The sequence below is a fragment of the Emiliania huxleyi genome (assembly GCF_000372725.1).
Source record: "Emiliania huxleyi CCMP1516 unplaced genomic scaffold EMIHUscaffold_1, whole genome shotgun sequence".
NCBI lineage: Eukaryota > Haptophyta > Isochrysidales > Noelaerhabdaceae > Emiliania > Emiliania huxleyi.
Window position 1 is genome coordinate 1,406,393 of NW_005202428.1, and position 26,658 is coordinate 1,433,050.

The 26,658-nt window shown below is 67.7% G+C and overlaps 7 protein-coding genes across 7 annotated transcripts; 3 read left to right on the plus strand and 4 right to left on the minus strand.

Annotated features, from left to right (window-relative positions):
* Window positions 1-153: 153 nt before the first annotated feature.
* Window positions 154-6,028, plus strand: EMIHUDRAFT_460991 (hypothetical protein; the record flags this gene model as incomplete). Its single annotated transcript, XM_005794147.1, has 14 exons — window positions 154-718; window positions 1,133-1,249; window positions 1,814-1,891; window positions 2,404-3,218; window positions 3,279-3,523; window positions 3,595-3,661; window positions 3,732-4,125; window positions 4,157-4,256; window positions 4,333-4,824; window positions 5,062-5,098; window positions 5,254-5,421; window positions 5,501-5,564; window positions 5,699-5,763; window positions 5,813-6,028. The coding sequence occupies 14 exons, from the start codon at window positions 154-156 to the stop codon at window positions 6,026-6,028; spliced, it is 3,423 nt and encodes a 1,140-aa protein (XP_005794204.1).
* Window positions 6,029-7,313: 1,285 nt separating this feature from the next.
* On the minus strand, window positions 7,314-8,479 carry EMIHUDRAFT_431801 (hypothetical protein; the record flags this gene model as incomplete). The annotated part of the gene is made up of 1 exon (XM_005794148.1): window positions 7,314-8,479. A coding segment is annotated over one exon (874 nt), but the record flags the coding sequence as incomplete, so codon positions are not given.
* Window positions 8,480-14,739: 6,260 nt separating this feature from the next.
* EMIHUDRAFT_194291 (hypothetical protein) lies at window positions 14,740-16,287 on the minus strand (the record flags this gene model as incomplete). Its single annotated transcript, XM_005794149.1, has 2 exons — window positions 14,740-14,916; window positions 15,199-16,287. 2 exons carry the CDS (start codon window positions 16,285-16,287, stop codon window positions 14,740-14,742), a joined length of 1,266 nt encoding a protein of 421 aa, XP_005794206.1.
* Window positions 16,288-17,801: 1,514 nt separating this feature from the next.
* On the plus strand, window positions 17,802-18,791 carry EMIHUDRAFT_194293 (hypothetical protein; the record flags this gene model as incomplete). The annotated part of the gene is made up of 1 exon (XM_005794150.1): window positions 17,802-18,791. One exon carries the CDS (start codon window positions 17,802-17,804, stop codon window positions 18,789-18,791), a length of 990 nt encoding a protein of 329 aa, XP_005794207.1.
* A 659-nt stretch (window positions 18,792-19,450) lies between these two features.
* Window positions 19,451-20,491, minus strand: EMIHUDRAFT_95007 (hypothetical protein; the record flags this gene model as incomplete). Its single annotated transcript, XM_005794151.1, has 1 exon — window positions 19,451-20,491. The coding sequence occupies one exon, from the start codon at window positions 20,489-20,491 to the stop codon at window positions 19,451-19,453; it is 1,041 nt and encodes a 346-aa protein (XP_005794208.1).
* Window positions 20,492-20,822: 331 nt separating this feature from the next.
* Window positions 20,823-21,206, plus strand: EMIHUDRAFT_194295 (hypothetical protein; the record flags this gene model as incomplete). Its single annotated transcript, XM_005794152.1, has 1 exon — window positions 20,823-21,206. The coding sequence occupies one exon, from the start codon at window positions 20,823-20,825 to the stop codon at window positions 21,204-21,206; it is 384 nt and encodes a 127-aa protein (XP_005794209.1).
* A 359-nt stretch (window positions 21,207-21,565) lies between these two features.
* EMIHUDRAFT_95008 (hypothetical protein) lies at window positions 21,566-25,289 on the minus strand (the record flags this gene model as incomplete). Its single annotated transcript, XM_005794153.1, has 7 exons — window positions 21,566-21,843; window positions 21,887-22,796; window positions 22,870-23,055; window positions 23,145-23,438; window positions 23,706-23,882; window positions 24,154-24,498; window positions 24,636-25,289. The coding sequence occupies 7 exons, from the start codon at window positions 25,287-25,289 to the stop codon at window positions 21,566-21,568; spliced, it is 2,844 nt and encodes a 947-aa protein (XP_005794210.1).
* Window positions 25,290-26,658: the final 1,369 nt, after the last annotated feature.

The window sequence follows — 26,658 nt, forward strand, 5'->3', positions numbered from 1 at the left end:
ATGGATTGCCCACCCAGGGCTATCACCTGGCCCAGTGGCACGACTGCTCTTCACAGCCTGGCCCAAGTCGCAAGCTTCATGCACAGCCGACAGTTCCGACGCCTCCAGCGCTGGAGGCGGAGCTGACACAGACAGCGTGGGCAGCCGTCGAGCATGCTGCTCCAGTCGGCGGCTCGCCTCGAGGAGGCCGTCGGCGCGGGCGACACTCTGACCGTGGACTCGACGGGCCGGCTCGCGGCGCTCGGCGTCCGCCGCGAGATATGGATTGTCGATCTCGAGTGGCCGTGGGAGCCGTGCCGCGTGCTGCCGACGCCCGAGCTGGCACCGCCGGTGGCGCTGGAGTGGCAGCCGCAGCGAGGCGCGGGATCCGGGCGCACCATCGCGTGCGCGTCCGCGGACGGAGCCCTCCGCCTGTACGACGGCGCCGCTGAGCCAGGCGCGCTGTCGCTGCTCGTCACGCTCTGCGGCCGGGCGGCAGGCGGCGGGTGGCAGGGCCCTCGCGACTGCGCGGTGCAGCACGTGGCGTGGAGACCGGCCGCGCCGCACACGCTTGCCGCCGCCACTGCCGGCGGCGGCCTCGCATTCTTCGACTGCCGCGCGGGAAGCGCGTGGCACCTGGCGATGCGTGAGGGCGGCGGAGGCGGAGGCGGGCCGTCGGCATCAGAGGGTGGCGGCGCCGGCCGCGTCTCGTGGTGCGGCGGGCCGGCTGACGCTGGCGGTGCCGCGCCAAGCGGCGGCTGGCTAGCACCGGCTGAGCTGACGGACAGACGGCGGCGAAACTGATTAGGCGGCGGCGCGAGGGAGCACCTGCTCGCTGCTCTGTGCGGCGACAGGGTGCACATCGTCGACGTGAGGCGGCTCGCGGACCGCGCCTCCTCCGCCACGCTCGGCTCCTTCGGCGCGTGCTCGTCGCATCGATCCCTCTCTCCGTACTTCTCTACCCTCTCCCCTGAGCCTCGTCTCCGGAGCTGTGGACGAGTACCCGGGTAGGCTAAACCCTCGAGGAGCGGCGGGCGGCCGTGAGGAGCGAGCACGTACTCAGCACACTGGCGTGGTAAACAGGCTCGACCTCGAGACGCGGCGGACGATACTCGTGGATCGAACCTCCCAGTCCGCGCTCCTCTCCCTGCAGGCGTCGCGTGCGGGCGGGGCGTCTCGGTTGCCGTCTCGGTGGACTGGGCGGGCGGTCCCTGCGGCGGTCCCTGCGGCGGTCCTTGCGCGGGCGGCGAGGGGCTCGGGCCTCGCCGCGGTGAGGCGGAGTCTGGCGCCGACCCTCCTCCCCGCTTGCCTCTGCTCCTTACGAGCAGCCGCTCGGTTGGAGGAGGCGGAGGAGGAGGCGGCGGAGGAGGAGGCGGAGGAGGAGGCGGAGGAGGGGGCGTGGTGCAGCTGTGGGACGTGCGACTGTGTGGCGGCACCGGCGAGGGGGGCGAGGGCGGCGGAGGCGGCTCGCAGCAGGCGCCCTTCGACGCGCGTTGTGTCGCCACCGCCGCAAGCCGCGCGCCGCCGACTTGTGCGCTCTGGATGCCGGCGGCGGCTCGCAGCGGAAGAGGCATCGACACGGCCTCTCCTCCTGCGGCGGCGGCGGCGGCACTAGCAGCAGACGCTGCGGCGCGGCTGCACGCACGCCACGCTATCTCGCAGGGAGGTGGCCACTCACCGCTTCGCCGCTGGTTTGCATTCGCTAGGTTGCGCCGCGCGGGCCGCACGTCATGCCCGGGACATGTCCGGGACACGTCCTCGCCGTGACCGGCGCCGCTGCAGTGGGCTGGCTGGCCCTTAGCTGGTGTTGCGCCACACACCCAAATGGCTGTAGGCGCCCCCGCTGCGGAGGGCGACGACGGCGCGTCCCCGGGCGCGGGCATCCGTTTGTGGGGCGTCGCCAGCGGCAGAGGTGGCGGCGGGCAGAGCGGCGGGCAGAGCTTGCGGCTTGTGCGGGGTGCCGCGGGGGTGAGAGACGCGTCGGTCTGCTCGGTCGCATGGTGCGGGTGCGGCGTGGGCGAAGAGGCGAGATTGCCCGAGGACGGATGAGCCGAGATGACTCGAGATCATCAGAGGTGAGCCGAGATTACTCGAGATCATCCAGGTGACCCGAGATGACCAGAGGTCATCAGAGGTGACCCGAGATGACCCGAGATGACCCGAGGTAGGCGCGCCTCGTCTCGCTGGGGAGCGACCGTCTCCTCGGCGTGTGGCGGGTCGTGCGGGCGGCAGCCGACCAGGCGGAGCCCGACGCAGACACCCGCAGCGAGCCGTCCTGCCGAGCGGCGGGGCCGGAGGGGGAGGGGCAGGAGGGGGAGGGGCAGGAGGGGGAGGGAGGGCGGCACGGCTCGCGAGGCGAGCCGGCCTCCGCCGGTCACGACATGTCCAGGACACGGGCATGACATGTCCGAGACATGTCCGTAGGAGATGAGGCCTCCTCCAGCGCCGCCCTGGCCGCCGGCCTGGAGGGCGAAAAGGTGGCTGGCGAAAAGGTGGCTGGCGCGGCGGCGGAGTGGGGGGCACTGGAGAGGTGTGTGCGGGTCGCGCAGGCGGCGTGGGCGAGAGAGCAGCCGCCCTTCCCGCCGCTCCTCTCGCTGGCGCCGCCCGCGCAGTTCTCGGCCTCCTCTCCTCGCGAGGCCGCCGCAGCTTGTCGAGGAGTGCCGGCCGAGTCTCTGGTGCCGGCCGAGTCTCTAGTGCCGGCCGAGTCTCTCGCTGAGGTGCGCATCAGCTGCACCTTGCCGGAGGTGGTCGATGCCGAAGGCGTTGCAGCAGAGGGCGACGCAGCAGAGGGCGGTACAGCTGGGAGAGGAGGCGGCGGGGGAGGAGGCGGCGAGGGCGGAGGCGGCGCGCTGCCGCTGCTGCTGCGCTGGCCTCACGAGCTACCGCCCTCGCTCACGGCGGCGCCCGAGGCGGCCCTCAGCAAGGCGGGCCTTCGGGCGGAGGGGCGCGTGCCTGCCGGCGGGCCGCTCGCTGCGGCGGTCCTCTCGGAGGCGGAGGCGGCGCTCGCCTCCGCGTGGAGGAGCGCCGGCGCGCGCGACCTGCCCTCGCTGCTGCGCGAGCTCGCAAGAGCCGCCGCTGCAGCGGAGGCAGCCGCGCTGGCCGCGCCAGAGGCGGGCAGCTCGCGCGGCGGCGCGGCGGGCGCGGCGGACGCCGCAGCGGCGGCGGACGCGGCGGCGGACGCGGCGGCGGCGGCCCTGCTGCCCCTCCTCGGCGCGATCCTCAGCGCGGCGCAGCGTGCGGTTGCGTTCTGTGGCATCCGCACGAGCAGTCTGCGGAACCTTCCTGGAGCTTTCCCATAGGCGCAGCGTGCGGTGGCATTGCACCGGATGCGCGACTGGCGCCGCTTGCGCGACGAGCAGGCGCAGGCCACCCCCCGCGAGGAGCGCGGGAGCGGCGCCGGCTTGGTCGCCACCGGCCCCTCGGTCGCTCTCCCGACGTCGGCGTCGGCGGCGGGCGCATTTGAGCGACTGCCGCCGCCGCGCACTTCGGGCGCCTCGTTCTGCCCTTCGGGGCTGCTCCTCGCGTTTGCAAACGTGCCGTCACCGTACGCTGGCCTCGCCCGAGGGCGGAGTCGCCGCACGGCGTGTCCATGACGATCAAGGTACGCGGTCGCAGGTACGCCGGCCTCGCAGAGGCGGAGGTGCCGCGCTCGTACGAGGACTTTCTCGGCCGGGCGCCGGTAGTGCGGAGCGGACCCGTCTCGAAGCGCCCCTGAGCCGTCTCTTCAGCCGTCCGGCATAGGCTTGGTGCAGGGCATGCACATCGCCCCCATCGTGCGTGCGCAGCTGGCGACGGCTACTCCTTTCTTCGAGTCGGGCGGAGGGTCGACCCTCCTCCGCCCTGCCGGGATCGCCGCGATCGGCGGCGGCGGCGGCGGCATCTACTCGCCGTCCGGGGAGGGCGTCGGCTTGGACGAGCGCGACGCCGATGCCGACGCTGACTTCGACGAGGAGGAGCGAGAGTTTCGCGCGAGCGTGCGGGCGATGGGCGGCGGCAGAGCCGACAGCAGGGGCGAGATTGGCGCGGCGGGCGAGGAGGAGGGGGCCGAAGTCGGCGCGGGGGCGGCGCGGGGTTGCGGCCGATCGGACGGCTCCCTGCACGGCCCGCTCCGCGCCCACCCGTCCGCCGGCGCGCCTTCCCCGCCACGTGACGTCTCCCCCGACGCTGCCACCCGCAGGCAGCAGCCGGCTGGCCAGCCTCGTGCCTTACCGGCTCGAGGAGGGCGCTCTCGGAGGGCAGCGGCCGCCGCTCCCCTTCTCGCCGCCGGCGGGCGGTAGGCACGCACCGGGCGAGTTCACGGCCTTCTCCTGATTGAATTTGTGGACCGCCTTCTTCGATTTCTTCCTCCCGCAGGCGCGCGCGAGGCCGCCGGCGCGCGGCAGGCGCGGGAGGGGGCCGGCCCGCCAAGTCCCGCCTCCGCCTCCTCCGCTCCCTCGGCGCGATGCCGTCGTCGCGCGTGACGACTCACGACGTGGCGGCGGCCATCGAGGCGGCGCCGCAGCTCGCCGCGCGCTATGCGCTCGGCAGCCTCGCGCGCCGCTTCCCGGCGCGCAGCGTGCGGAGCGGGCCGCTGCTCGCCGCCGCGCGCGCCGAGGCGGCGGCCTTGTGCCGGCTCAACGCCGAGGTTGCGTTGGCGCACGGAGGGCCGAGCGGCGGCGGCGGAGGCGAGTTGTGGAGGCAGTGGATGCTCGTGTCGACGGCGCTGTCGGCCCTCGCCCCCGCGACCCAGGGCGGGGGTGGGGCAGGCGGAGGCACCGTAGGCAGCCCGCAGGTCTGGGGCGCGAGCAGCCGGTGCCAGCGGAGCGAGCGGGGCGAGTGCCTCGTCGTCAGCGCGAGCCGGCTGCCGTACGCCGACGTAGATGCTGAGCACACATCCCTGCACCCACGCGATGCATGGCGCGAGATGGCCCGAGATGGCCCGAGATGGCCCGAGATGCCCCGAGATTACCCGAGATGACCCGAGATGGCACGAGATGACCCAAGATGCCCAGCACGAAACCGCACTCCCGCCCCTGCCGTGTCCCACGAGTTCAACGTAATGACTCTGTCCTCAATCCCAGCTCCAAGAATCCCATCCACTAGGTACGCCACTGCCGACACGCGCGACTATGCGATCGCGGTGCGGCGGCACTCCCGAGACACTTGCTCCCTCGCCACCCTCCCCCGCGACTCGCCCCACCTGCCCATGGCGCGTCGCACGTCCATGACTCGCACGTCCATGACACGCCCGCTGACGCCCCCCCGCCCGCTGACCCGCCCGCGACCCGCCCGCAGCTGCCCCTCCTTTCCGCGATCCTGCACGACCGGGTGCGGGCCGCCGACGTGCAGAGCACCGCCACTCTCCTCGCCATCTGCGCCACCGCCGGCGTGCCACTCATTGCCGAGGCGGCGGCCGCACGGGCAAGCGACATGTCCCTGCCGCTGCTGGGCGGCGAGGCGGAGGCGAGAGCCTCCCGCTGCGTGGGGGGGATGCGTGCCGGGCCTCACACCTGTCCGACTCGCGCACTGTTGGACGAGCTAGGCGGGCCTGTGGTGCGTGGGCGTGTACGCAGATCTGCTGCTTCGCTGGCAGCTCTTCCACACGCGTGCGCAGCTGCTCAAGCTCGTCGCTCCCCTGCGGCGGCGCGCTCCCCACGCCGCCGGCAGCGGCAGCGCTCCCCTCCGCCGCGGTGGCGCGCGGTGAAGCCTCCCCTGAGCCTTCCCGCAGCCTCCTCTGCAGGCGGCGGCCGGGCCTCCAACGACCGCATCTCGCGGACCATCGAGGAGCGGGCCGCGTCGGCGCCGGTGCAGCTGCCAAGATCCCTCTCGAAGCCCGCTCGGAGCCTTTCCATAGGAGGAGCCGCCCGGCGGCCCGGCGCAAGGCGGCGACGACGAGGCGAACCGGCCGGGTGGGCCGTTCGACCAGGCCGCCATCTGGGAGTGCCGGAGAGTGCCCGGCTGTTTTGCCCGAGAGGTGACAGAGGGCAGTTTGACCAGGCGGCCCCGCTCCACCTCGACTGCATCCCGGCTGCGCGGTCGCCGCCACACCGCCGCGTGCCCCCGCCCCTGAGCGGCGGGCAGCGGAGCGGCTCCTCGTCGCTCAGCCAGAGCTACCGGCGCTCGAGCTCGCACGGACACGTCTCGCTCCTCCTCGGGGCGTCGCCCGCCGCTTCGGGCGGCGGGTCGGTCCCGCCCACGCTGCTCGGCGCGGCGGGCGGGGCGACCTCGTGCGGGCTCCTGCAGCAGTGCCGAGCAGCGGGCGCCGCCTCTCCCGACCCGCCGACCCGCCGCCACGCTTCGCTCGTGCCGAGCGCCGCCGCCGCGCCGCCAGTCACCGCGTGCGCGGTCGCCATAGCACAGATGCGGCATCCCTGTAGCCCAACTGGCGCTCGCGACGACACGTACACAGCTGGGCCCACCTGTGTTGCAGCCGCCATTCACTGCATTCGTAGCCCTCGTGTTCACGCGACGCGCCGAATACACTGCACGCGACTCACGCCCTCAGTTAGCTCCGCGTGTCGCATGCCACAGGTCGCCATACCGCGCGACGCGGAGGGCGGGCCAGGCGCGAGCAGCGCCTCGGGCTCCTCTTCCTCCGGGGGCCTTCGTGAGCCTTCTAGCAGCCGTCCTGTAGGCGCGAGCAGCGCTTCGGGCTCTCTGCTCGGGGGCGGGGGCGGAGGTGTGCCGAGCCGCACGTCTTGCATCGCACGTCCGCGACAGTCCATGACACCCACGGCGCGTCCGCGACACGTCCCACGACACCGTCCGCGACACGTCCGACACGTCCCGCCAGGCATGCCGAGCAGCACGTCGTGTGGCCGGCTCGGCTCTCTGCTCGGCTTCTGCTCCTCGGGCGCGTCTGCGAGCGCGGCGGCGGCCGGGCCGCAGCTCGCGCGGCGGGCGAGCCCAAAGGCGGGCTCCGGCGCGCTGCAGGCTTGCCCCTCCAGCAGCGGAGAGGCGCTGCACGCGGCTGCGCAGCCGGCGCTGCGGTGCTCCATCTGCGCGCTGCCCGTGCGCGGCGTCGCGTGGGCGTGCGGTGCGTGCGGCCATGGCGGCCACTGGCAGTGTGTGCGCGCGTGGGTGACAGCGGCTGCGGCGCGCGGGGAGCCCGAGTGCCCAACCGGGTGCGGCTGCCATTGCGGCATCGCGAGCCTCGCGCCGCCGACCAGGCAGGTGCCCCCCTCCGGCGGCCACAAAGCGCCGCCCAGCAGTTGCCTCCCCGCTCAGCGCCGTGTCGGCGAAAGGAGCGGACCCTGATCTCTGCTCGTGCTGCAGTGCTCGCTCCGAGTGCACCACACAAGTCCCTGGGCTGCGGCTCCTGCAGCAGGTTATTCTCTCTATCAGTCGTGTGCGTTCATATGGCATGTTTACTTGCATACATTTATTGACGCGCGGAGAAATAGCATGGGCCATCTGGCACTCACTCGGCCGGAGACTCGGGCCCCTCCGGGGGGGGGGGGGACGCGCTGCCGTCTCTCTCCAGACTCCACTCAAGCACTCTCTCTCACAATACGCATGTGTTCATGGCGCTCCACAAATGAAGAGTGACAAAGACAAGATGGCGGCAACATGTTGCGGCCCGCCTCGCGCTGGCCGCGACTCTGGAGAGACCAGGCGCGCTGATACCGGCGCAGCTGGAGAGTAGCTCTACTCGCTCACAGCGACTCGGACGTGGGTGGCGTGGAGATGCGCGGGACCTGCCAGAACTCGAGCGGGTTGTACACGCCGCGCAGCTTGTTGAAGGCGCCGTTCTGCGCCACCTTCACCGCCCGCCGAAGCACGAGCCCCTTCTCCTCGAGCAGCGACGCGCCAATCTCGCGGTACGCGTCTGCGGAGCAGTAGGCGATGACGGAGCCGGGGTGCCTCGCCACCGCGTCGAGCAGGCCGCCGTAGAGCCGGCGCATCTCCTCCGCCGGCAGGTTCGCCATCCAGAGTGGCTCGTAGATGTAAAACACCGCGCAGCCGCCCAGGATGTCGTCGCCCGCGCACAGCTTGTCGACAAACGGAAACATGTCGCCGCAGACGACTTCGATGGCCGGGTCGTTGTGCGCGGCGACCGCCTCGCGATGCGTCGCCGGGTCGAGCTCCACGCCCACCACGCGCTGGAAGAGCCGCCGCCCGTCGACCGTCGCGTTCCGCATCGGCTGGAGCATCGTGCCCTGCCCGCAGCCGCAGTCGACAAAGGTCCAGCTGAGCTCGCCGTCCATGACCTGCTTGAGCTCCTCGACCACGGTGGGAATCACGGCGGGCATCGTCGGCTTGCACGCCGGCCGGCCCCGCAGCGTGGGGCCGATGAGGTTGGCGAACCACTGCCTGACGCTCGCCACGTCCTCGCGCAGCGTGCTCTGCGGCAGCGCAGCCTTGGAGGCGCCGTCGGACGAAGCTGTCAGCCGCCGGCGCAGGAGCAGGACGACGAGGATCAAGCCGCCGCCCGACGCGGTGTACCAGTACATGGTGGGAGAGTTGGTGGTAGTGGGCGCGGCGCGGGAGTAGCGTGTTCGCCACCGGAGAGGGCGAATCCCACAACACCGCGGCGTTTCAGACAGAAGAATTCACGGCGAATTTTGTTATTCTGTATATCTGAAGATCTGACCGGGGGATTCTCCCCTGCGTACCTCATCAGGCTTCCCTCGTCACAGCTCGGTGATCGCGCCGGCCGGAGACCACTGTAACGTCCGTTCCGGGCATTTGAACGCGACCTTCGGGGGCAAAGACATTGGCTCTATGGCTCAGACTGGACTCCTCTTGGTCCCTTCTGATGCCCTAGGCCACACCTGGGCCTTACCTGGGGTCCTAGCACCTAGGGGCCGGGCAGGGTTTGCCCCCCCCAACTCGCAAGCACTGGCCCGAAGGACCTTAAGAGTATCGAGAGTTTTCACGATCAGTTCCGTTATAGCCCCGAGCGGGTCAGTTTTCCTTTTGGTTCTCGGTCTGGCAGTCTGAAACGGCTGTGAACACTTCTGTGAAAAACGGGGGGTGCTGGCAACCCCCCCCCCGCACACCAGACCACAACCATCACGCTTGCGAGACACGCTTGCGCGCACGTACGCGACGCTCGGCTCACCACGGGAGGTATATGGCGTCGGGAGCACTGTCGGGAGACTTTTTTTCGCTTCAATTGCGACGCTCGGCTCACCACGGGAGATGGCATCGGAAGAGCTGCTCTGCGTTGGCGAGCGCAATGGGCTGTGCGTCGTCGTCGTCGTAGTTGAGCGTTGCCGTCAGGCAGAAGTTGACCACGCCGTCGTCTGAAATTTCCGCGTTCGCGGAGGCTTCTTGGCCCGCTGACTGCCATTCGCCCAAAGTCTCGTACTCGAAGTAGGACCAGTCCGCGCCATCTCCCAGATCATTGCCAGCCTCGTAAATCTTGAAGGTTCGCAAGCCACGAGAGACGAGCACGCGACACTGCAGCTGATGCCAGCGGCGCATAGCCTCGTCCGGGTCTGTATAGTTGAGTGCGTTCAGCTCGTTGATAAAGGCCGGGCGGGCCGACCACAGGCGCGAGCCACCGGCGTCGTTAGCGCCATGGTGGGAGAGGAGCGATGTCAGCGCGCCGCTCCACACGCCCGCGAAATCGTTGCCATTATACAGCTCCACCGTGAACAGCAGCTCATCGGCGCCGCCAATCTCCAGCTCGTTCGCGTTCAGCGTCAGCTGGCGCGGCGCACCGGCATTGATGGCCTGCTGCTCGCTATGCAGATTGATGATGTTGGTTGGCAGACGCTGTCCGTTTGTCGCCGCGTGACGCAGAATCGCTGGCATGCGTGGAAATTGATTCACGAGCACGGCAAGCTCTGCGGCACGTGAGCCAGCGAGATTGTGCAGCACGTCGCTGACGCAAACCGCACGAGCGACATCAGCGGCCGACAGGAACGAGAGCGCGTGGTGAATCAGCTCGTGCGGGAGCGAGAGCAGGCTCACCATGGTACTGCGGCCTCCACCAGAAGGTAAGCGCGGCGTCGCGCTGGCTGCTGCTGCCGGTGTGGGGGCTGGCCTTAGAGACAGACTAAGAGATTTGGATACTGTCCCGTTTTGCTGTTCACAGCTAGGGACGGCCTCTGCGGCAAAGTCAAATCACCCCACCGCCTCCCACCTCCCACCTCCCTCCCACAGGCAAACCTTCGGCTCCCGCTCAGAGGCTCGCCGCGCCCGTGCGGCGCGCCGAGGGGCGCCGAGGCCGGCGCCTTGCACCCGGCCCGCGGCCGGCACCGCCTCGCCCCACAACTGACCGCCCTGCGGCCCCTGCGCAGGCGTACCACAGCGTCGCTCAAAAAGCGACGCCGGGTGTGGGCTGCTCCCTTGACCCGTCACCCGCCGCGCCCTCGCCCGGCCGCCTCACCGCCCACGGAGGCTGCTCGCCGCCGCCGCCGCGCGTCCCGCGCCGCCACGCATGCCCCTTGCCCTGACGCGCGCGCTCTGCAGCGGCGCAGAGCGCGCGTCCCTGGCACAGACGGAGCAGCGGCCGCGCCAGCGGTCGCTGCTCCGCCCCCCCGTCGCGCGCGCCGCGCGCGCGCTGCCGCCGCCGCCGCCGCCGCCGCCCCCTCCTCGCCGTCTTCCCCACCCTACCCTCTGTTGCGCGCGCCGCGCCGCCGCGCTGCGCGCCCCCGCCCCCGCCCCCGCCCCCGCCCCGGCTCCCAAGCGCCCCTTCCCCGGTAGGTGTGCGGAGAAAGTAGAACCAATCGAGAGTTAGGCTGTATAAGGTTTTCCTCTCGCACCCCGTCTGTTTTCCTTTCCTTTTTTCTCTACAACACCCTCTCTTTTCCTCTCTCTTTTCCCGGGAAAACTCCGTGGAAATCGTCAAATTTTGGGCTCTGAGCCGAGTCGAGGCTGGTTTGGGCCCAAAATCAGCCAAATTTTAGGCCAAATCGGCAAAATGCCGGGAATTTTGCGGAGAACCCGTGCATACCTGGAATTTACCCTGCGACCGCCTGGGTATTTTGTCGATTTCCTCAATTTTGCCTTAGATTTTGCCCCAGACCAGCTCTCAGACTCAGGCAGGGAAAACAGCGAGTTTCCAGAATGGAGCACCAAACACCCTCTGTTTTCCCTGGAAATTTCCGGAAACGCAAAGTGCTGGGGACCCTCTGTTTTCCTTTTTGTTTTCCGGAAAACCTTATACAGGCCAAATCGAGAGGTGGCAGAAGCCGCCGTGTGTGACACATATTGCGGCACGTGAGAGTGAGACAGAGCCCCGGCAGCGGCCAGCGCGCGCGCGCAGCGGCCAGCGCAACAGGCGTTTCAAACAGCAAACGGGACGGCCTGCGCAGCCTCTAACTATTTTGGTTCCAGGGGGGCGTGCGGCGCTATTTTCTCCGGGTTGATGGGGAGGGTGGGTGGGGGTGTTGGGGAGGGAGGGAGAGGGGTTTGGTCGCTGGTATTTTTTCTTTTTCTTTCGCAGCAAAACTGGCCCCAGGATAACCTGATTCGGTTTCGTCGCACAGCATAGGTTTCATTTTCATAGTCGGCCGTCCTAGGACGTACGTCATTTCAGGTCCCGATTTCGGTTCTCGTAGTAAACCCTTTAGGGCTATACCCCTATAGGGCTATACCCCTATAGGGCTATACCCCTTTGGGCTCTCAGGCCCCGTACGGGGCCTGAGAGTCCAAATCTGGCCTCCGTTTCCTTGGCGGACGCTGCGGTGCGGAGCTGCGGGCAGCGTCAGGCAGAGTAGAAGAGACCTAAAGCGGGTCGCTCGGGCCGGTCAGGGCAGGTCGCCGCACGCTCCTAGGGGGCGCTTTAGATGTAAGATGGAGGGAGCGTGCCCAGGAGAGCTGCATGATTGCATCGGCGACGTCCAGCGAGCTGCTGTCGGGCTCCGATGCGCCTTCTCCAACAGAATAGGGATGTTTCGTCCTTGCCGATCGCGCCTTTCGTGCACTAACGGAGGGAACGTGGCGTCGAACTACCAGTGATTGCGCGCCTGGCAGCCCCTGTGGCCGTCCAGGACAGGGGGGCGCGCTGTGCCTAAGTTCGCTTCCGACAAAGTCGGCGGCCCGACCCGTCCTAATAAGGTCGCACCACGTTTTTTTTTTGCGTCTGGCCTGTTAGGGATTTCGCCGGTAGAGAGCCCGTTAGGGTTTTCGCCCGTTAGGGGTCCCGTCCGTATTAGGGATCAGGGATCTCGCCCGTGAGGGATCTCGCCCGTGAGAAGAAGTCATGTCAAGGCGATAACTCGGAGTGAGGAGTCGATTTCGAACGTACGTAGCACCTCCACCCTTGGGCTTGCCATTATCACCCAACTCGTCCATTACCGATGGCAGTTTCAGAGTGATGTGGCGTGGAATGGTAACACTTTGCGCTAATGGCGCGATAATCGTTCGGTGTGCAGAGGGGTCAGCATTACGACGAACACTTGGTCGCCACCCTGTCGTCAACCACGAGTTGGCGCACGGACGGAGGTTGATTGGGTCTTCTGCACTATTGAAAGCTCTGTCCGCGGGCCACTTGTGCTGTTCTGAGGGCTCTAGAGATGAAAAGATGCCTTCCTGGCGTTGGACGGAGAAAAAGGCGTTGGTCAGAGGGGCTGCCTCAAATGTTTGGTGCTGCTTGGGGGGGGTCCACCGCTTCTCGTACGTCATGCTCGACGAGCAAATGGTTGTATTGCCACCACATACCCAACCCAGGCACATCGGTTGGCTATGTGGTGGGTCCCGTCGTCGCACCGTCACGCTCGAATCGTTAATTGTACCGCCAAATGCGCGCATTGTGATCTCACTGTGGTACCCGGGGTCACAGTCGAAACGTTTGAGTGATTCGGCTGCGCTCCAATTCTCGTACACGTCGGCTAAGACTTCCATGCACTCACTGGCGTGCTTGGGGAGTATCCCGGACCATCGACCTCGGGAGCGTCAGGGGCGGGGAACCCGCAATTTGAGATGCTGAGGGCATTTTGAGTTGCAAAAAATCAATTCAGATTGCATTTTTCAACTCAGAATGCCGAGTTGCGTCGACCATCCTGGAATGCGAACTGCATTCGTGAATGCGCTAGCATCTGGAGTTACCCCTTTGCATTCTAGGATGCTCCTTGCTATTTCAAGTTGCCTTCCTCAACCTGAGATGCCCAGCATTTTGGCCAATGCCGCATGTCGGCGGGGCATCGGTAGGCTGCGGCTCGGCCTGCGCCTCGGCAGTCGTTGCCGCTGCGCAGCTGGATATGGTGGCGCACGTGGCGTGGCCTGTCGTGTGCATGTTTTGCAGCCCATAACCGCACGAATTGTGCATGACCCTCAGCAATCCGTGTTCGATCGGCAACGCCCGTGCCGCTGCTCTGTGTCTCGTTAGAATCAGGCAATGAAAAACGGCGCCGGCTCTCGTCGCATATCTCGTGCGGTACGAGAGCGACGCAGTGGAGCAGTGGGAGGTCATCGGGGCAACGCCGTACCAGCACACCCTCCTGACTGAGCCAGAGATCAAGTGGCAGCGAGCGGGGAGCGAGCTTGTCGGCGTGACTACGATGCGCGAGTACAATGGCAAGCTCTTCGCCGGCGAGGTCATGTGTTGGCTTCCTGCCTGCGATGTTGAAGGGAACGTGGCCCTGTACAAGCTTTACCACGCTGATGGCGACTATGAAGATCTGGAGGAGCACGAGGTGCAAGAGGGAGTCCGCGTGCACAAGGAGCACATGGCTGGTACCGCCGTGGCCGAGGAGGGGGCGTGAGACCGTTCGTTGACCTTTGTGCTTTGACGCGTGAAGCGTCGTGAGACGGGTTGTTGCACGAGTATATGGGACACGATGTCTCAAATATGAGGGGGTTTGACTCCTACCGGCTCCTGACGCTATCCCTGGCAGCTCTAATGGCCAGGGTCAGTAGTGTTGTGATAGATGGTGCCCATACTAGCGCAGGAGCTGCCACACTCGCCCGGACCGTCCCCTTCTGGGGCCGGTTCCGCAGCCCGCGAGAGCCGACAGCGGGGCCGTGCCGCAGGTGCCTACTGCCGAGTGCCACAAACACTGCGCCGTCCCGCCATCACCTACAGGCTGTCTTGTGGGATGGTTGGGATGTCCAAACGCCACCATCTTGACTCTTGCGACCTCAAACCCGCGAGCTGTATGGGTGGTCCTGACGTCGACAGACGCCCGATGACCACGGTGAAGCTGAGCCGGAACGAGTCGACAAGTCTCGCCTGAGCCCGTGGCGGTCGCCGGCTGAGTCGCCGTGCACGGGCCGGTACCTCAGGCGTCACCTCCGCAGCCTCAGGTCTCACACTCCATCACCGCCGCCAGGACGCCGTCGGTGGCACGCTCGGCGGCGACTTTGTTGCAGCCCCACAGCGAGCGCGGCGTCGAGCCTACTCGGTCTGGTCGGTCGGCCGCACTCCCTGGGTGCCAGGGAGTGCGGCCGACACGCGAGCGGTGCTTCCTGGCAGCGCGCGCCAGCTGTGGGGCTGCAACAAACTCGAGACACGCTTTTTGGGACATTTTCGACGCTTTTGTCCCATATACTCGTGCAACAACCCAGACGGAAGCGAGGTCCCGTCTCCCGTCTCCCGAGGACGCAGAGATGCTAGGGTGGCCATAGGTCACGTTGTGCCGGTTTTATTTATATGGTAACCCGTACTGACCCGTGCACCTATCTTATGTGGTGTCGCTCAAGTGAACCCAGTCGAACACCCACGCTAACCCGTCCCCGCGTTCGCTGACAGACGCACTCTCCTCCAGCCCCCCACACCGCGCCCGGCCACACACGCGGGCCGTTGAGCGGTCTCCTCCTCAACGCCTTGTAGCATCCCACCGCTCTCTCGTCTCTGACCCCACTCTGCCCACTGTGTCCCTGGCCCTCTCACCTCTGGGACGAGCACGAGGCAGCCGCCTCGGCGGGGAAGCTCGCCGCCGCCTCAATACGCGTTTGGCTGGCCGTCGCCGCGCCCTCCTGCGCGGTCTGATGCGACGGGAGTCGGTCACTCGCCTCGAGCCGCGCCATTCTCTCTGCGAGCCGTGCCACCGCCGCTTCCACCACCTGCGAGGGGTTGGCGAGGGGCGTGAGCGATCCATCTGGCCGCCTCGGAGAGGGGGGCTGACGGGGGGCTAGCGACGAGGAGCAATCTCTCGGCTACCTCTCGGCTACCTCTCGGCTACAGGTCGGCCTGCAGGCCCCCAGCGACGAGGAGAGTGTCGTCCGCGGAGACGGCGAGGCAGGGCGAGTCTGCGCCCGGCGAGGCGGCGTGCGAGCGGCAAGGCTGGTACTCGTGCGCCTGCAGAGTGCTCCCCTCGTGGCTGTGAGTTGCGAATGGCGAGACACGCGTGCGAGCGGGCAGGGCGGGGGCTGGTGCGCCGAGTCGTACGCGACGAGGGATCCGTCCGAGGCGGCGGAGAAGAGGCGGCGGGCGCCGCGTGCGTGCGCGAGGGCGAGGACGCGGCCGCGGTGCTGCCGGTGCTCCGCCAGGAGGGAGGTGGAGCCGATGTCGAAGACGCGGACCGTGCCATCGTCGAAGCCGCACGCGAGCGAATAGTCGGCGGGGTGGTACGCGACGCTGCGCGCGCAGCCGCCCGGCACCTCGAACTCGACCAGCTGCGGCGCCGCGCCGTCGAGCTCCCAGACGCGCACCGTCCCGTCGCACGACGCGGTGGCCAGCTCGCGGTTGTGCGGGTCGGACGCGACGGCGCAGATGAAGTCCGTGTGCGCGCGCAGCAGCGGCGCGAGCTGACCGCTCGCGAAGTCGAGCAGACCGACTGCACCGCGCCGCGTGCCGGCGAGCAGCTTGAGCCCGTCTGGCGAGGGGCTCAGCGCGACGACGGGGCCCTCAAGCTCCCTCTCGAGCCAGCAGGCGCCGAAGTCGAGCCGCCACGCGCACAGCTTGCCGTCGGCGCCGCCGGTGACGGCGAAGCCGCGCCCGAGCGCCAGCGCGTCGATGGGCCCGTCGTGCAGCGCAAAGACGTACTCGAGTCGGCGCGCGAGCGGGTCGACCTGGAAGAGCTTGCCTCCGGACGAGGAGACGAGCATCCGCACGGGAGGCCGATCGGGTGCGGCGGCCTCCTCGTCGGGGGAGGCGGGGGGCGGGTCGAAGGCGAGGTCGAGGAGCATCTCACCCTCGTGGTGCTGCAGCGGCAGGCCGCAGCAGTGCAGCTTGCCGCGCTTGACGCGCCAGAACCGGACCGACTCGAAGCCGCACGAGGCGAGCTGCGGCTCCTCGGCCGACCCGCCGGCCGGCGGGACGAAGGCGAGCCGGCGCACGTGGTGCAGCGTCACCTTGGCGTCGACCAACTCGACGGCGGGCACGGGCGCGTCTGCGGCGGAGATGTCCCACAGCGCGAGCATCTGCCGCGCGCGGTGGTCCTTGCCGACGGCGGCGAGCCTCGTGCCGTCGTGCGAGAGGGCGAGCGCGTGCATGTCGCAGGCGTGCTGCTGCAGCAGCGCGAGGCAAGCGCCGCTCCGCCACTCCCACAGCCGCACGATGGCGAGAGGCCCCTCCTGCGCCGCGGCGGGGGGGGGGGGGGGGGGGCGGTCATTAGTCATCGTCAACAACGAGTCCTGATCCTTCATCGAGGACCCTCCTGCGCCGTGGCGAGGAGCGGCGCGGCCGCCGCCGCCGCGAGGGCGCAGATGGGCGCCGTGTGGCCGAAGAGGTGGCGCTGCTCGGACGTGTCCACACGCTGCACGACGAGCGCCGCGCCGACGGCGTACGCGATCAGCTCCTACGGCGGGCGAAGAGACGGCTCACACCACGGTGCCGAGGCGGTGCCGACGGCGCAAGCTGGTCCGCTCCGGCTCGGGAAGCCACAGCAGCAGCCCCGGCTCCGCAGTCCAGCCGACGGCGCGGCGGAGGTGGAGCCGGGCGGGCGGCGACGGGAGCGCGGCTGTGCCGGGGGCGGAGCGCGGCGCCAGCGAAGCTCTTCGCCGCCGCCGCTCGACGGTGGAGGGCGAGGCGGAGAGCGAGGGCGAGGTAGGCGCGGCGACGACGTCTTCGCCCTGCGCCACGTCTCCGCCCTGCGCGCCGGCAGGCTCGCACGGCGCCCACAGCCAGCCGTACCGGTCAACCCACACCTGCGGGAGGTGTCGTGGACGTATCCTGGACGCGTCGTGGTCGTGCCACCAGCCGCGTCGCTCCTCTCGACGCACGACGCGCCTGCGACGGCTCCAGCGGCCGGCCGGGCATCTCGGGGAGTCTCGGCGAATCGCGGGTGAGACGCCTGCGAAGGCTCGAGCGGCAGCGCCAGCGGCCACTCGCCGGCGCGCTCCGGCGGCAAGCGCAGTGGCGAGTGGACCTCGTCGGAGGTGAAGGAGCGAGCGAACGAGAGGTTGCCTGACAGAGTAAAGCCTCGCAGCGCGCAGCGGCCGGCCGGCAGGTCGGGCGCGTGTGCCCGGAGCAGGGCGGGCAGGTCGAGCGCAAGGACGATCCAGGTGCCGGCCGTGCCCGCCAGCGCGTTGGCCGGGAGCTGCACCACGGAGCCGCACCGCCGCGCCGCCGCAAAGCACGTGGCAAAGGAGAGCCGCACTGCCGAGCGGTCGGCGGCGAGGACGTCCACGTGCAGCGCAAACGGGCGGCCGCGGCCCGCCACCCGGAGCTGCATGTAAACGTACCGCCCTGGAAGCCCGAGCGGCGGGCGGCCCTCGCGTGGCACGGCCAGAGTCGCGGTCGGCTTGAGCGGTCGGCTGCGCAGAACGAAGACGCGCCGCCCAAGCAGCCCGTCTGGCCGCTGCTGCACGTCGCCAGAGAAGCCGACGTCGACCCACTTGCGATCCTCAAACGGCCGGAGCACGTCCTCCGTCCTGGCCTGGGCGGCGGATTTCGGGACGGAGGGCTTCATTGCAGGCGCACGAAGAGCCGGTAGGTGTGTCGGCCATTGGCGCGAAAAAAGAACGCGGCCGCCCCCTTCCAGTGCTGTGAGTGCCTCCGCCGCAGCATGAGCGATGGAAGCGCCTCAGAGAGCGGCGAGGAGGAGGGGCAAGATGGCCGCATGTCGTTGCTCGGCATCCTGAGCCGTAATCCCGTTGACGATATTCAGAAGCTGCTTGAAAGCGAGACGTTTGCGCCGGACGGCGAATCCTTCTGGGTCGATAAGCCTGACGTGGCCTGCATCGCTGTGGCGGCAGCCATGGCGTTCGCTCGTCCGGATGTGATGCGCTACCTGCTCACGGACGAGGCGTGTTGCGCCGAGGTCAACTCCTTCCTCAACTTCCCATCCTTCAGCCTCTTTCACGAACGGACACCGCTGGGAGTGGCGATGAACACAAAAAACGCTGACTGCAAGCAGCAGGAGTGGCAAGAGTGCGTCTGGCTCTTGGTCGAGGCGGGAGCTGATGTTGACGCCGCTGCCTTCTGCGGCGAGGACGAGGAGGACGAGGACGAGGAGGACGATTACGTTGACCAGGGAGATGTGCCTTTGGAGGCGGCTGTCGAGAACGGCCTCCTGATCGGCGCGCAGGTTTTGCGTGCGATGGGCGCGACCATTCCCTCGTACTGGCCGCCCCTCGCAGACCTCTCTCGAGACGAAGAACCGGGCGCGTACGACGTGTTTGAGTTTGTCCACCGCAGCGCAGACTGGTCGCCCCTGCACTTCCTCAAGTGGCTTCCGACGTGGCGGACCTTGGAGCTACTGCGCGGCGACGCCGACGTCCACGAGCGAGTCACAGGAGTGGGCACACCGCTTGAGGTTGCGCAACAGCTCTCAGCTAAGCACGCGTCGGCAGCGCTTGTCATCCAGGCGGCTTCCCCGTGGTCGCCGCAGACGCACCACCTGTGGTCGAAAGTCGCCCGCAAGCACGCTGTGGGCGTGCTGCTGATCGGCCACCTGTTTGCCGAGTCAGCGTTCGCGCTGCGAGATGTCCAGGCCATCAAGGACCTTTGGCCCATCTTCGTTATGCCGCACGCCATGTCGCGCGCGTCTGACTGAGGAGTCACTCTTCAGTGGCTCGGTTTCATAAGGCAAGGCGCCAGCGCATTGAGGCGTGGAGGAGTCACTGCGGGGTGCTGAAATGAAGAGCTTTGTTGCCTGTTCCGTGATAATGATTAAAAAGAGAGAGAGAAATCTAACACGCTGGTCGAGGAAACGCGAAGTTCTTTTAGCTTTTACGGGATTACGTCGGGGTGGGAGCTGGGGAGGCGCGCGGGTCCGGGTGGGGGGGACGGGGGTTGGGACTGGGTTGGGATGAAGGGGAGTGGGATGGGGATGGTCTTTTCGGCGAGCACCACGGTGCTAGCGGATTTGACCATCCGTCTGACCGCCATTCCGATGACGCCTTCGAGGACGACGGCTTCTGTGTCCACTGTGAGGACGAGCTGGACGAGCTTCTAAATTCTAATTACTGTCGTCCACACTTTGCCTGTTGTGTGAATCGTGCGTGTCTGTGCGAGAGACTTTTGAAATTCTTTTATATCTCGCGATAAACACAAAGCGAGGCGAGCGTTTAGCGAGCCACTAAGCTAGCCGTAGCCGTCGCGGTGTGGGCGCCATCCTCGGCCACAGATGCTCTCTAGTGCTAGAGTATCTCTGTTTTTTTTGCCTTCCGTCTTTCCCCACCCCCGGGGGGCGTGCCCTTTCTTTTTAGAGAATTAACTCCGGTCGAGGGCCTCGGGAAGTCCGAGGCGAGAGCGGCCCTTCATGGTGAGGCAAAGGTACATCAGCTTCGTGTGCCCTTCCAGGGGATTGGGGTGGGATTCGTGTCTCGGCGCGCCAAAGCTTGCGTGTATGAGACCCGCGCGCAGCGCAGCATTGCGAACGGCTCTGTATTCAGGCAAGCAGTGCAAGCCGCGCTTCTTGTAGAACTTTTTGGAAACCGTGGCGTCCGGCGTCATGCAGTTCTGCCAGGTCCGATTGGGAAAATTGCGTAGCTCCCCGGTTTGACTGCCGTGCACGCAGTTCAGAAGGATGAGATGTCGTCCTTCCTCGGTCTCTATCTGGTCCACGACAGAGACGTCATCTTCGCAGCCCTCCCTATCGATCCCATCAAGAAGTGCCTCTGCCTGAAAGTGCTGGCAATTACATGTATCCTCAGACTCCGACAGCTCGGCTAAGTGGCGGGAGGTGGCGCTTTTGACGCGATCCTTCAGGTCGGGACTTGCACTGATGGAGTCGGCGGATGCCGGTTCTGGTTCATCGACAGCGGGGTTTAGCGTGGCAGGAAGCACGTCGTGGATCCAACTCAGCGCGACATCGCATGAGTCCAAAAGCACGTCGGCAGTCTGTGTCAGTGGCCCATAGATGACGACCGTCTTGACACCAATATCTCTTAGGCGCGCGATCGTGTATGCATAGTCGCCGTCGCTAGTGATCAGTACCACAGTGATGGCTGCGTCGCGGGCGCGCTTCTCCCAGGCGGTATGCATCACATCGACAATCAGCTTCTTGTCGAGTGTCTCCTTGGTGCCACGTGTTGGACAGTCGACTAGTGTGAAGCCACTCAGATCGAGACCAATGCGATCAGTGCTACTGGTGGCCTTTGCAGAGTCGTAGTATAGGCGCCGCTCCGTGATGCGCCCGTGCGGCAGCACCACCTCGCGAATGGCATTGGCGGCCGCCGAGGCTTTGCACCAGTTCGGTACAACCACGTTCTCGAAATCCCAAAAGATGCACGTGTCGCCGGCCAGGCCCATGTATGTGCAGGGCGCCGGCGCTGGTGTTTCGGGGTCCCTGCAAAACTTAGTTATCGATAGTTCGGGGGCCGGTGCGCCAGTCCGCTTTCTTTTCTGCGGAGAAAGAAAGAAAACAGACATCGAGGGATAGGGGAGGAGGACAGGGTCCACACCTGCACGAGCAGGATTTTGGAAGGACGATCAGGGGCACAGGTGGGGCTCTCCTGCTCCTGACAAGGGACACGACAGGCTCGCAGCGCGGTGCACGGTGGAATCCCAACTCCACTGGCGGTCCCTGAGTAAATTCTTCCTGCAAGAATTCTTTCTGCAAGCGAAGGCTCTCTTGCTTGCAATGGCCAGGGTCTTCACGCCGGACAAGCCAGTGCCTCAGCGGCCAAAGAGCGGGCCGCAGTCCTTCGGCATCGAGCTGCAGCAGCCAAAGTGGGTCGTCAAAAACATGCACCGCTTCCGAGAGGATCCGCAGCAGGCCGAACACGGCGTCGCAGCGCTGCTGCACATGGCAGAGACGACGCTGCCAGAGGACGTCGACGCGGTACTGGAGGCGAACGGAGCCGAGGCCATCGTCGCGGCAATGCAGTGGCATCCAGAAACCCAGACTCTCCAGTCGCTCGCTACAAAAACACTCGCAGCGCTGGCCGCACACAGCGCCGCGGCGCGACGGAGGGTACTGGAGGCGGGTGCTAGTGAAGCCTGGCTCGAGAAGTCGCCCGCGTAGTCGTCGTACTGATGCACCTTTTGTGATGACAAGGCGCCACCAGCGCGCAGCAGCGCCTTCCTGGGGTGTGTGTGTGTGCACGCGGCATGTGTTATTATAGAGCGTACGTGTGTTCCTCCACACATCGTGGACGTAGCACGCGTACTGTATTATTATTGTAAATTAGTGATATGACTCAATGTAAATAGGGGCACGTGCCCCGGCAAGCGGATCCATTCCGCTGCCGGAGGGCGCAAGCACAGGACACGCCGCGAAACTGGACGCACGGCGCGGCTGGCCGAAACCGCCGCCCCTGACATCTGATACACACGGCGATGACGAACTCGAACACACGACAGCCTCAAAAGCAGCACACGTCGTCACACGACGCCGCCCTCCTCTCCAGTCAGCTGCGAGCGGCGGATCACGCCAACGTATCGGCCCGCGTACGTGACGTACGCGTGCTCCGTCGCAAAGAGCGAAAACTGCATGTGCACCGTGGCGAGCGACGTCGCGGCGAGCACGACGGTGGGCGCGTGGTTGACGGCGGTGGGGCGCGAGCGGCCGATGCCCATCGACTCGTCCGTGCCGAGGGGCAGCACACCGAGGTCGAGCGGCAGGTCGAGCAGCGCGAGCTCCGACTCTGTGAACTCGCCGCCTAATCTCGGCCGAATCTCGGTTCACCTCGGGGGATCTCCGACCCGGTGAGCTCGCTGCGGAGGGAGGGACGCCAAACGAGGGCGAGACGAGGCCAGAGTTGCGCCGCTGCAGCCGCTGAGCGCGCGTCATCCTGGACGGCGCTCGCTCGATGCCGAGCCCCGGCGCGGGCGAGGGGTTGCCCGGCCGGCCCGCGGCCGTGCTCCCCGTGCTCGCGCGTTGCGTGTCGCTGCCGCTCGACGCCGCCGACGGAGAGACGGACGCCGGCGACGCGCTGAGCGCGTCCGCGCTCCCCGACGGCTGCACGGCGCACGCTGCATCAGGAGTGGCGGCAGCCAGCGACGCCGATGCCGTCGTCGTCGCTGGCAGCGGCTGCTGCGTCGTCGTCTGTTGCGGCGGCGGCTGCGGCTGCGGCGTCTGCTGGTGCTGCGGCGGCTGGTGCTGCGTCTGCTGCGGCTGCTGCGTCTGCGGCTGCGTCTGCTGCGGCTGCGGCTGGTGCTGGCGCGTCATCGCCGTCAGCTCTGTGCTGTCCGACGGCTCCGCAGGGGCAGGCGCCAGCGGCTGCTGTCTGGCGAGCTCGCCGCCGAGGCTGCTGCGGTCGAGGCTGCGGCTGCGGGCGAGGGAGCGGCGGCTGCGTCGGTTGTCTCCGTCTCCGACGCCGAGGGAGGTGAGGGAGAGGTGCCGCGTGATTGTCCACGAGCGAGGCGAGCCGAGCGCCTCGGTCATCTTTGTCGCAATCTTGTCGAGCAGCGGCGCGGGCCGCTTGCGCCCTCCGTCCGACGAGCAGAGGATGTGCTCGATCTGCAGGTCGAGGTAGGCGCGAGGCACCGCGCCGAGCAGCGCGCCGCCCGCGTCGACGAGCGCGAACTCGAGCGCCTCCGACTCGAGGAGCAGCCGGTGCGCGTCGGCGAAGGTGCACGGGACGCAGAGCGGCTTGAGGGTGGCGTCCATCACCTGCGAAGAGGGTGCCGAGAGGAGGGTCCGAGCAGGGTCCGAGCAGGAGCGGCTTGAGGGTGGCGCCCATCACGTCGTGCGCGCAGCGCGACGACGCGTGGTGCGGCTTGAGCGGCTGGATGTAGGGCAGCTTGTTGAGGGTCATCATCGTGTCGTAGATGGAGGTGTTGCACGCGTTGCCCACGCCGTACGCGAGAAGCACCGCCACGAGCACGGGGAGCATGTGGCTCAGCTGCCCGGTGAGCTCAAAGACGATCACCTGCTCGCGGTGCACGCGCGTCAAGAGGGTGTGGCGAGGCTCTCCCACAGCTGGCCGCTGGAGTCGAGGGCGCGCGCCGACGTCGACACGGTGCGGGTCACGCCCGCGGCGAGCGCCGCTGCGCCGACGACGGCGTACCCGCCCGCCGTGATCTGCACGTCGACGGGCGTGATGTCGTTGAGGAGCTCGCCGAAGAGTCTGCCGCCCGCCGCGCCAATCAGAAAGACGGGCGTGAAGACGCCGCACGAGATGGGGCAGCCGACGGCGATGCAGGTGAAGACGAACTTGCACACGACGTAGATGGCGAGGTTGGCGGTGAGGGACGGGTTCGCCCAGCGCGCCGCCATGTCGAACGAGTTTGGCCGGAAGAGCTCGTTGATCACCTGTTGGCGGTGTCGCACGCGCGGCGGACGTGTGAGGAGGCGCGGCTCGCCACTGGCCGCGGAGCTCGAGGCTCGCCGCTTGCGGCGGGGAGCGGAAGAGAATACAATACTAATAATGTTAATAAGAGCTCGAGGCTCGCCTCTTGCGGCGGGGAGCGGAAGAATCCAAACGGGAAAGTGAGCATCGCGGAGGTGAAGGCGACGACGAGCGTGTAGCCTGCGTCGTGAAGACAAGGGCTATAAGCACAGCCGAACGCGGCCGAGTACGGCCGAGTGTGTGTCCTCTCGAAGTGCTAGCTGCAATGCACGGATCCGGATGCCGCATCTAGAAGGAAGGGGGCCGTAGCGCGAGAGGAGCGCCTCGAGCGCGGTGGCGGACGAGCAGTCGCCGCGCAGAGGCGCGAGGACGTCGAAGCCGAGCAGCGCCTCGATGCGCGACGCGACCTAGGGTTAGGGTTAGGGTGGGTCAGGGTTAGGGTTAGAGCAGCGCCTCGATGCGCGACGCGACCTGCCGGCGCGCGGGCGGGAGCAGCGGGTGCGAGTGGTGCACGTAGCGGTGCCTGCGGGACCGGGGACGGGTCGGGGACGCGGGCATGTGCATGTCATGGACGTGTGCGTGTGCGTGTGCATGTGCGTGCGCATGTCGTGGAGATGTCGCCGGGACGTGGCGGCGCCTGGTGCGGCGCTGCGCGAGGGCGACGCGCAGCTCGCGCACGAGGGAGATGAGCGACGAGGTGGCGTGCACGAAGCCGGCGCCGACGAGGCCGCACACACAGCCGAGGAGCGCGAAGGCGTAGATCTCGCCGTTGTGCAGCAGCTGGTCCATGTCGCCAAAGTCCGTCTTGCGGAAGCCCTGGCCGAGCGATCCGGTGTCGCGCATGCCTCGAAAGACGAGCGCACCGCAGACGGAGGCGAAGAGGCTCTTCCAGAGGTGCTGCACCGAGTAGTACGTCGAGGTCACCTCGATCGAGAAGAGCACCCCGCCGACCGGCGCGCCAAAGGTTGCGGCGACGCCGGCGGCGCAAGCGGCGGAGAGCATCTGCTGTCGCAGCGCCTCGTCCTGCGCGAGAGACAGCCGAGGTAAGCCGAGGTGCCGAGGTGGTGGCGAGGTGGTGGCGAGGTGGTGGCGAGGTGGTGGCGAGGTGGTGGCGAGGTGGTGGCGAGGTGCAGCCGAGGCACAGCCGGGAGTCTCGTCACGGCTAGTCTTGAGGCCTGGCCAAGCCGCCGGAAGCCCGGGAGGCGGGTCAGACACGCGGCGGCGCAGGAGGTGATGTGGACGTACGGCCCCTCCTTGCCGACGGAGAGGCCGCCCGCCAGCGCGAGCACGAGCGAGAGCATCTTCGCCACCATCGTGCGCAGCGAGAGGTAGTTGTGCATCCGCATGCCGCCCAGCACAGACTTCATCTGCGGGATGCCAGACCCGGCAGAGGCGGGGCCGATGAACTGGACGACCATGGCAGAGAGCGCGCACAGCACCAGCGCCGAGCCCGTCCACACGGCGTACGACGGCAGGAAGGAGCCCTCCGCCTGCGCCGCCGCCGCGCGGCCCATCACGAGCGCCTCAATCAGGTGGTCGAGCAGAAAGGCGAGCAGGTTGGCCGAGACGCCGATCATTAGCAGCAGCAGCGTCTCCTGGATCGCGTACACCCACCCGATGTGCCGCAGCAGGAAGCGGCGCACGACCATAAAGTGCGGCTCGGCGGCCGCCGGCGCGGGAAGGATGACCGATAGCCCGGAAGAGCCGACGCTCGCGTCATCGTCGTCGTCGCCATCGAGTAGCGCGCGCGCGTCGTTGAGCGCCCGGGTGAGACGGCCGTTCGTGTCGTGGTCCGCCCAGGTGGCAGCAGCCATCCCGCAGGCAGAGGGCGGAGATGGCGCCGTAAGCAAAGGTTAGAAAAGAGAAATCACGCCGATGCCCGCACTCCAAGTGCTCCAAGTGCACACCGCGCACCTACATGACAAGCGATCCCACGATTGCGAATGTGGGGACTACATGATTACAGGAAGGGTGGAGGGGCCCGTCTGCAGAGCTAGGCGGCGCGGGCACCCCCCACTGGGGCCGAGGACAAGGAGCCGTTCGTCGCTTGCTTGTTCTTTTGCTTGTTGATCCAGTCGGTACGCTCCTTGCGCGCCTGATTGTTTGATGTTGTCGGCGTCGCCCGCCACCGCCGCCTTGGAGATCTGCTGCGTGTGGTGGACGACGAAGGAGGAGGCGCTCGCCGACGCCGCCCCGTACACCGTCCGGTCCGTGTTGGTGCCCGCCGCCTCTTTGGCGAACACGTGGAGGAACTGCTTGGTGGGCGGCGCAATGCCTCCCAAAGTTTCCACGAGCACCAGCCGCGTTACGGGTCCCGGGGGGTCGGATGGGTTGCGAGAGGGCCCCGGCTATTTTTTGTTTGAATCCCGGAGGCCGTTAGAACATGAATTGACGGTCCACGTGCCCGTCCACAGCCACGGACAACATGCTAGCCCAGCAGGCCGCTCCCACCGCCGCCCGCGGCGGAGGCAAGGCGGCAAAGGGTGGCAAGGGTGGCGGCAAGGGCGGTGGCAAGGGTGGTGGCCGTGTGGCGCACCAGACCCGCTTTGCGCCGCCGCACTCAACGCCCGATACTCGGTTAGAGCCGGCGGAGCGACGGCGGCAAAGGTGGCTGCGGCCGCCGGCGACCTCACACGGTGTCGAGCGCCGTAGAGACGGCCCCGAGAGCCGCCACCAGGTGTGCCACGACCGCCGCCGCGAGGCTCGTGGCGATGGATGCGCCAGACCCGCTTTGCGCCGCCGCCAACGCCCGATACTCGATCAGAGCCGGTGGAGCGACGGCGGCAGAGTTGCGGCCGCCGGCGACCTTCCCCTCGACCACGCCGCCGACCCGTCCACAAGCACGCGTGGACTGCCATCGAGAAGAAGGAGAAGGAGGGCGGCGGATCCGGAGCCCGCGGGCGCGGCGTGGGCGGGCGCGGGCGCGGGCGGACGCGCGGGACCCCGCCAGCGGAGGCGGCAATGCCTCTGGCGGCTCTGCAGGCGGCGCGCGGCGCGCCCCTCGCCGGTCTCCCGCACGCTCCTGAGGGCCGAGAGGGCCGAGAGGCGGGGTCGGTGACCCGGGGGCATGGGCGGTGCGGCCCGCGCCGCGCGCGGGCGCGTAGCAGCCCGTGAGTGCCGAGATCGGGTCTGTGCTTCGACGTAGCATGGGCCCCCGGAGGCCCATCTACAGCAGCGGCGAAG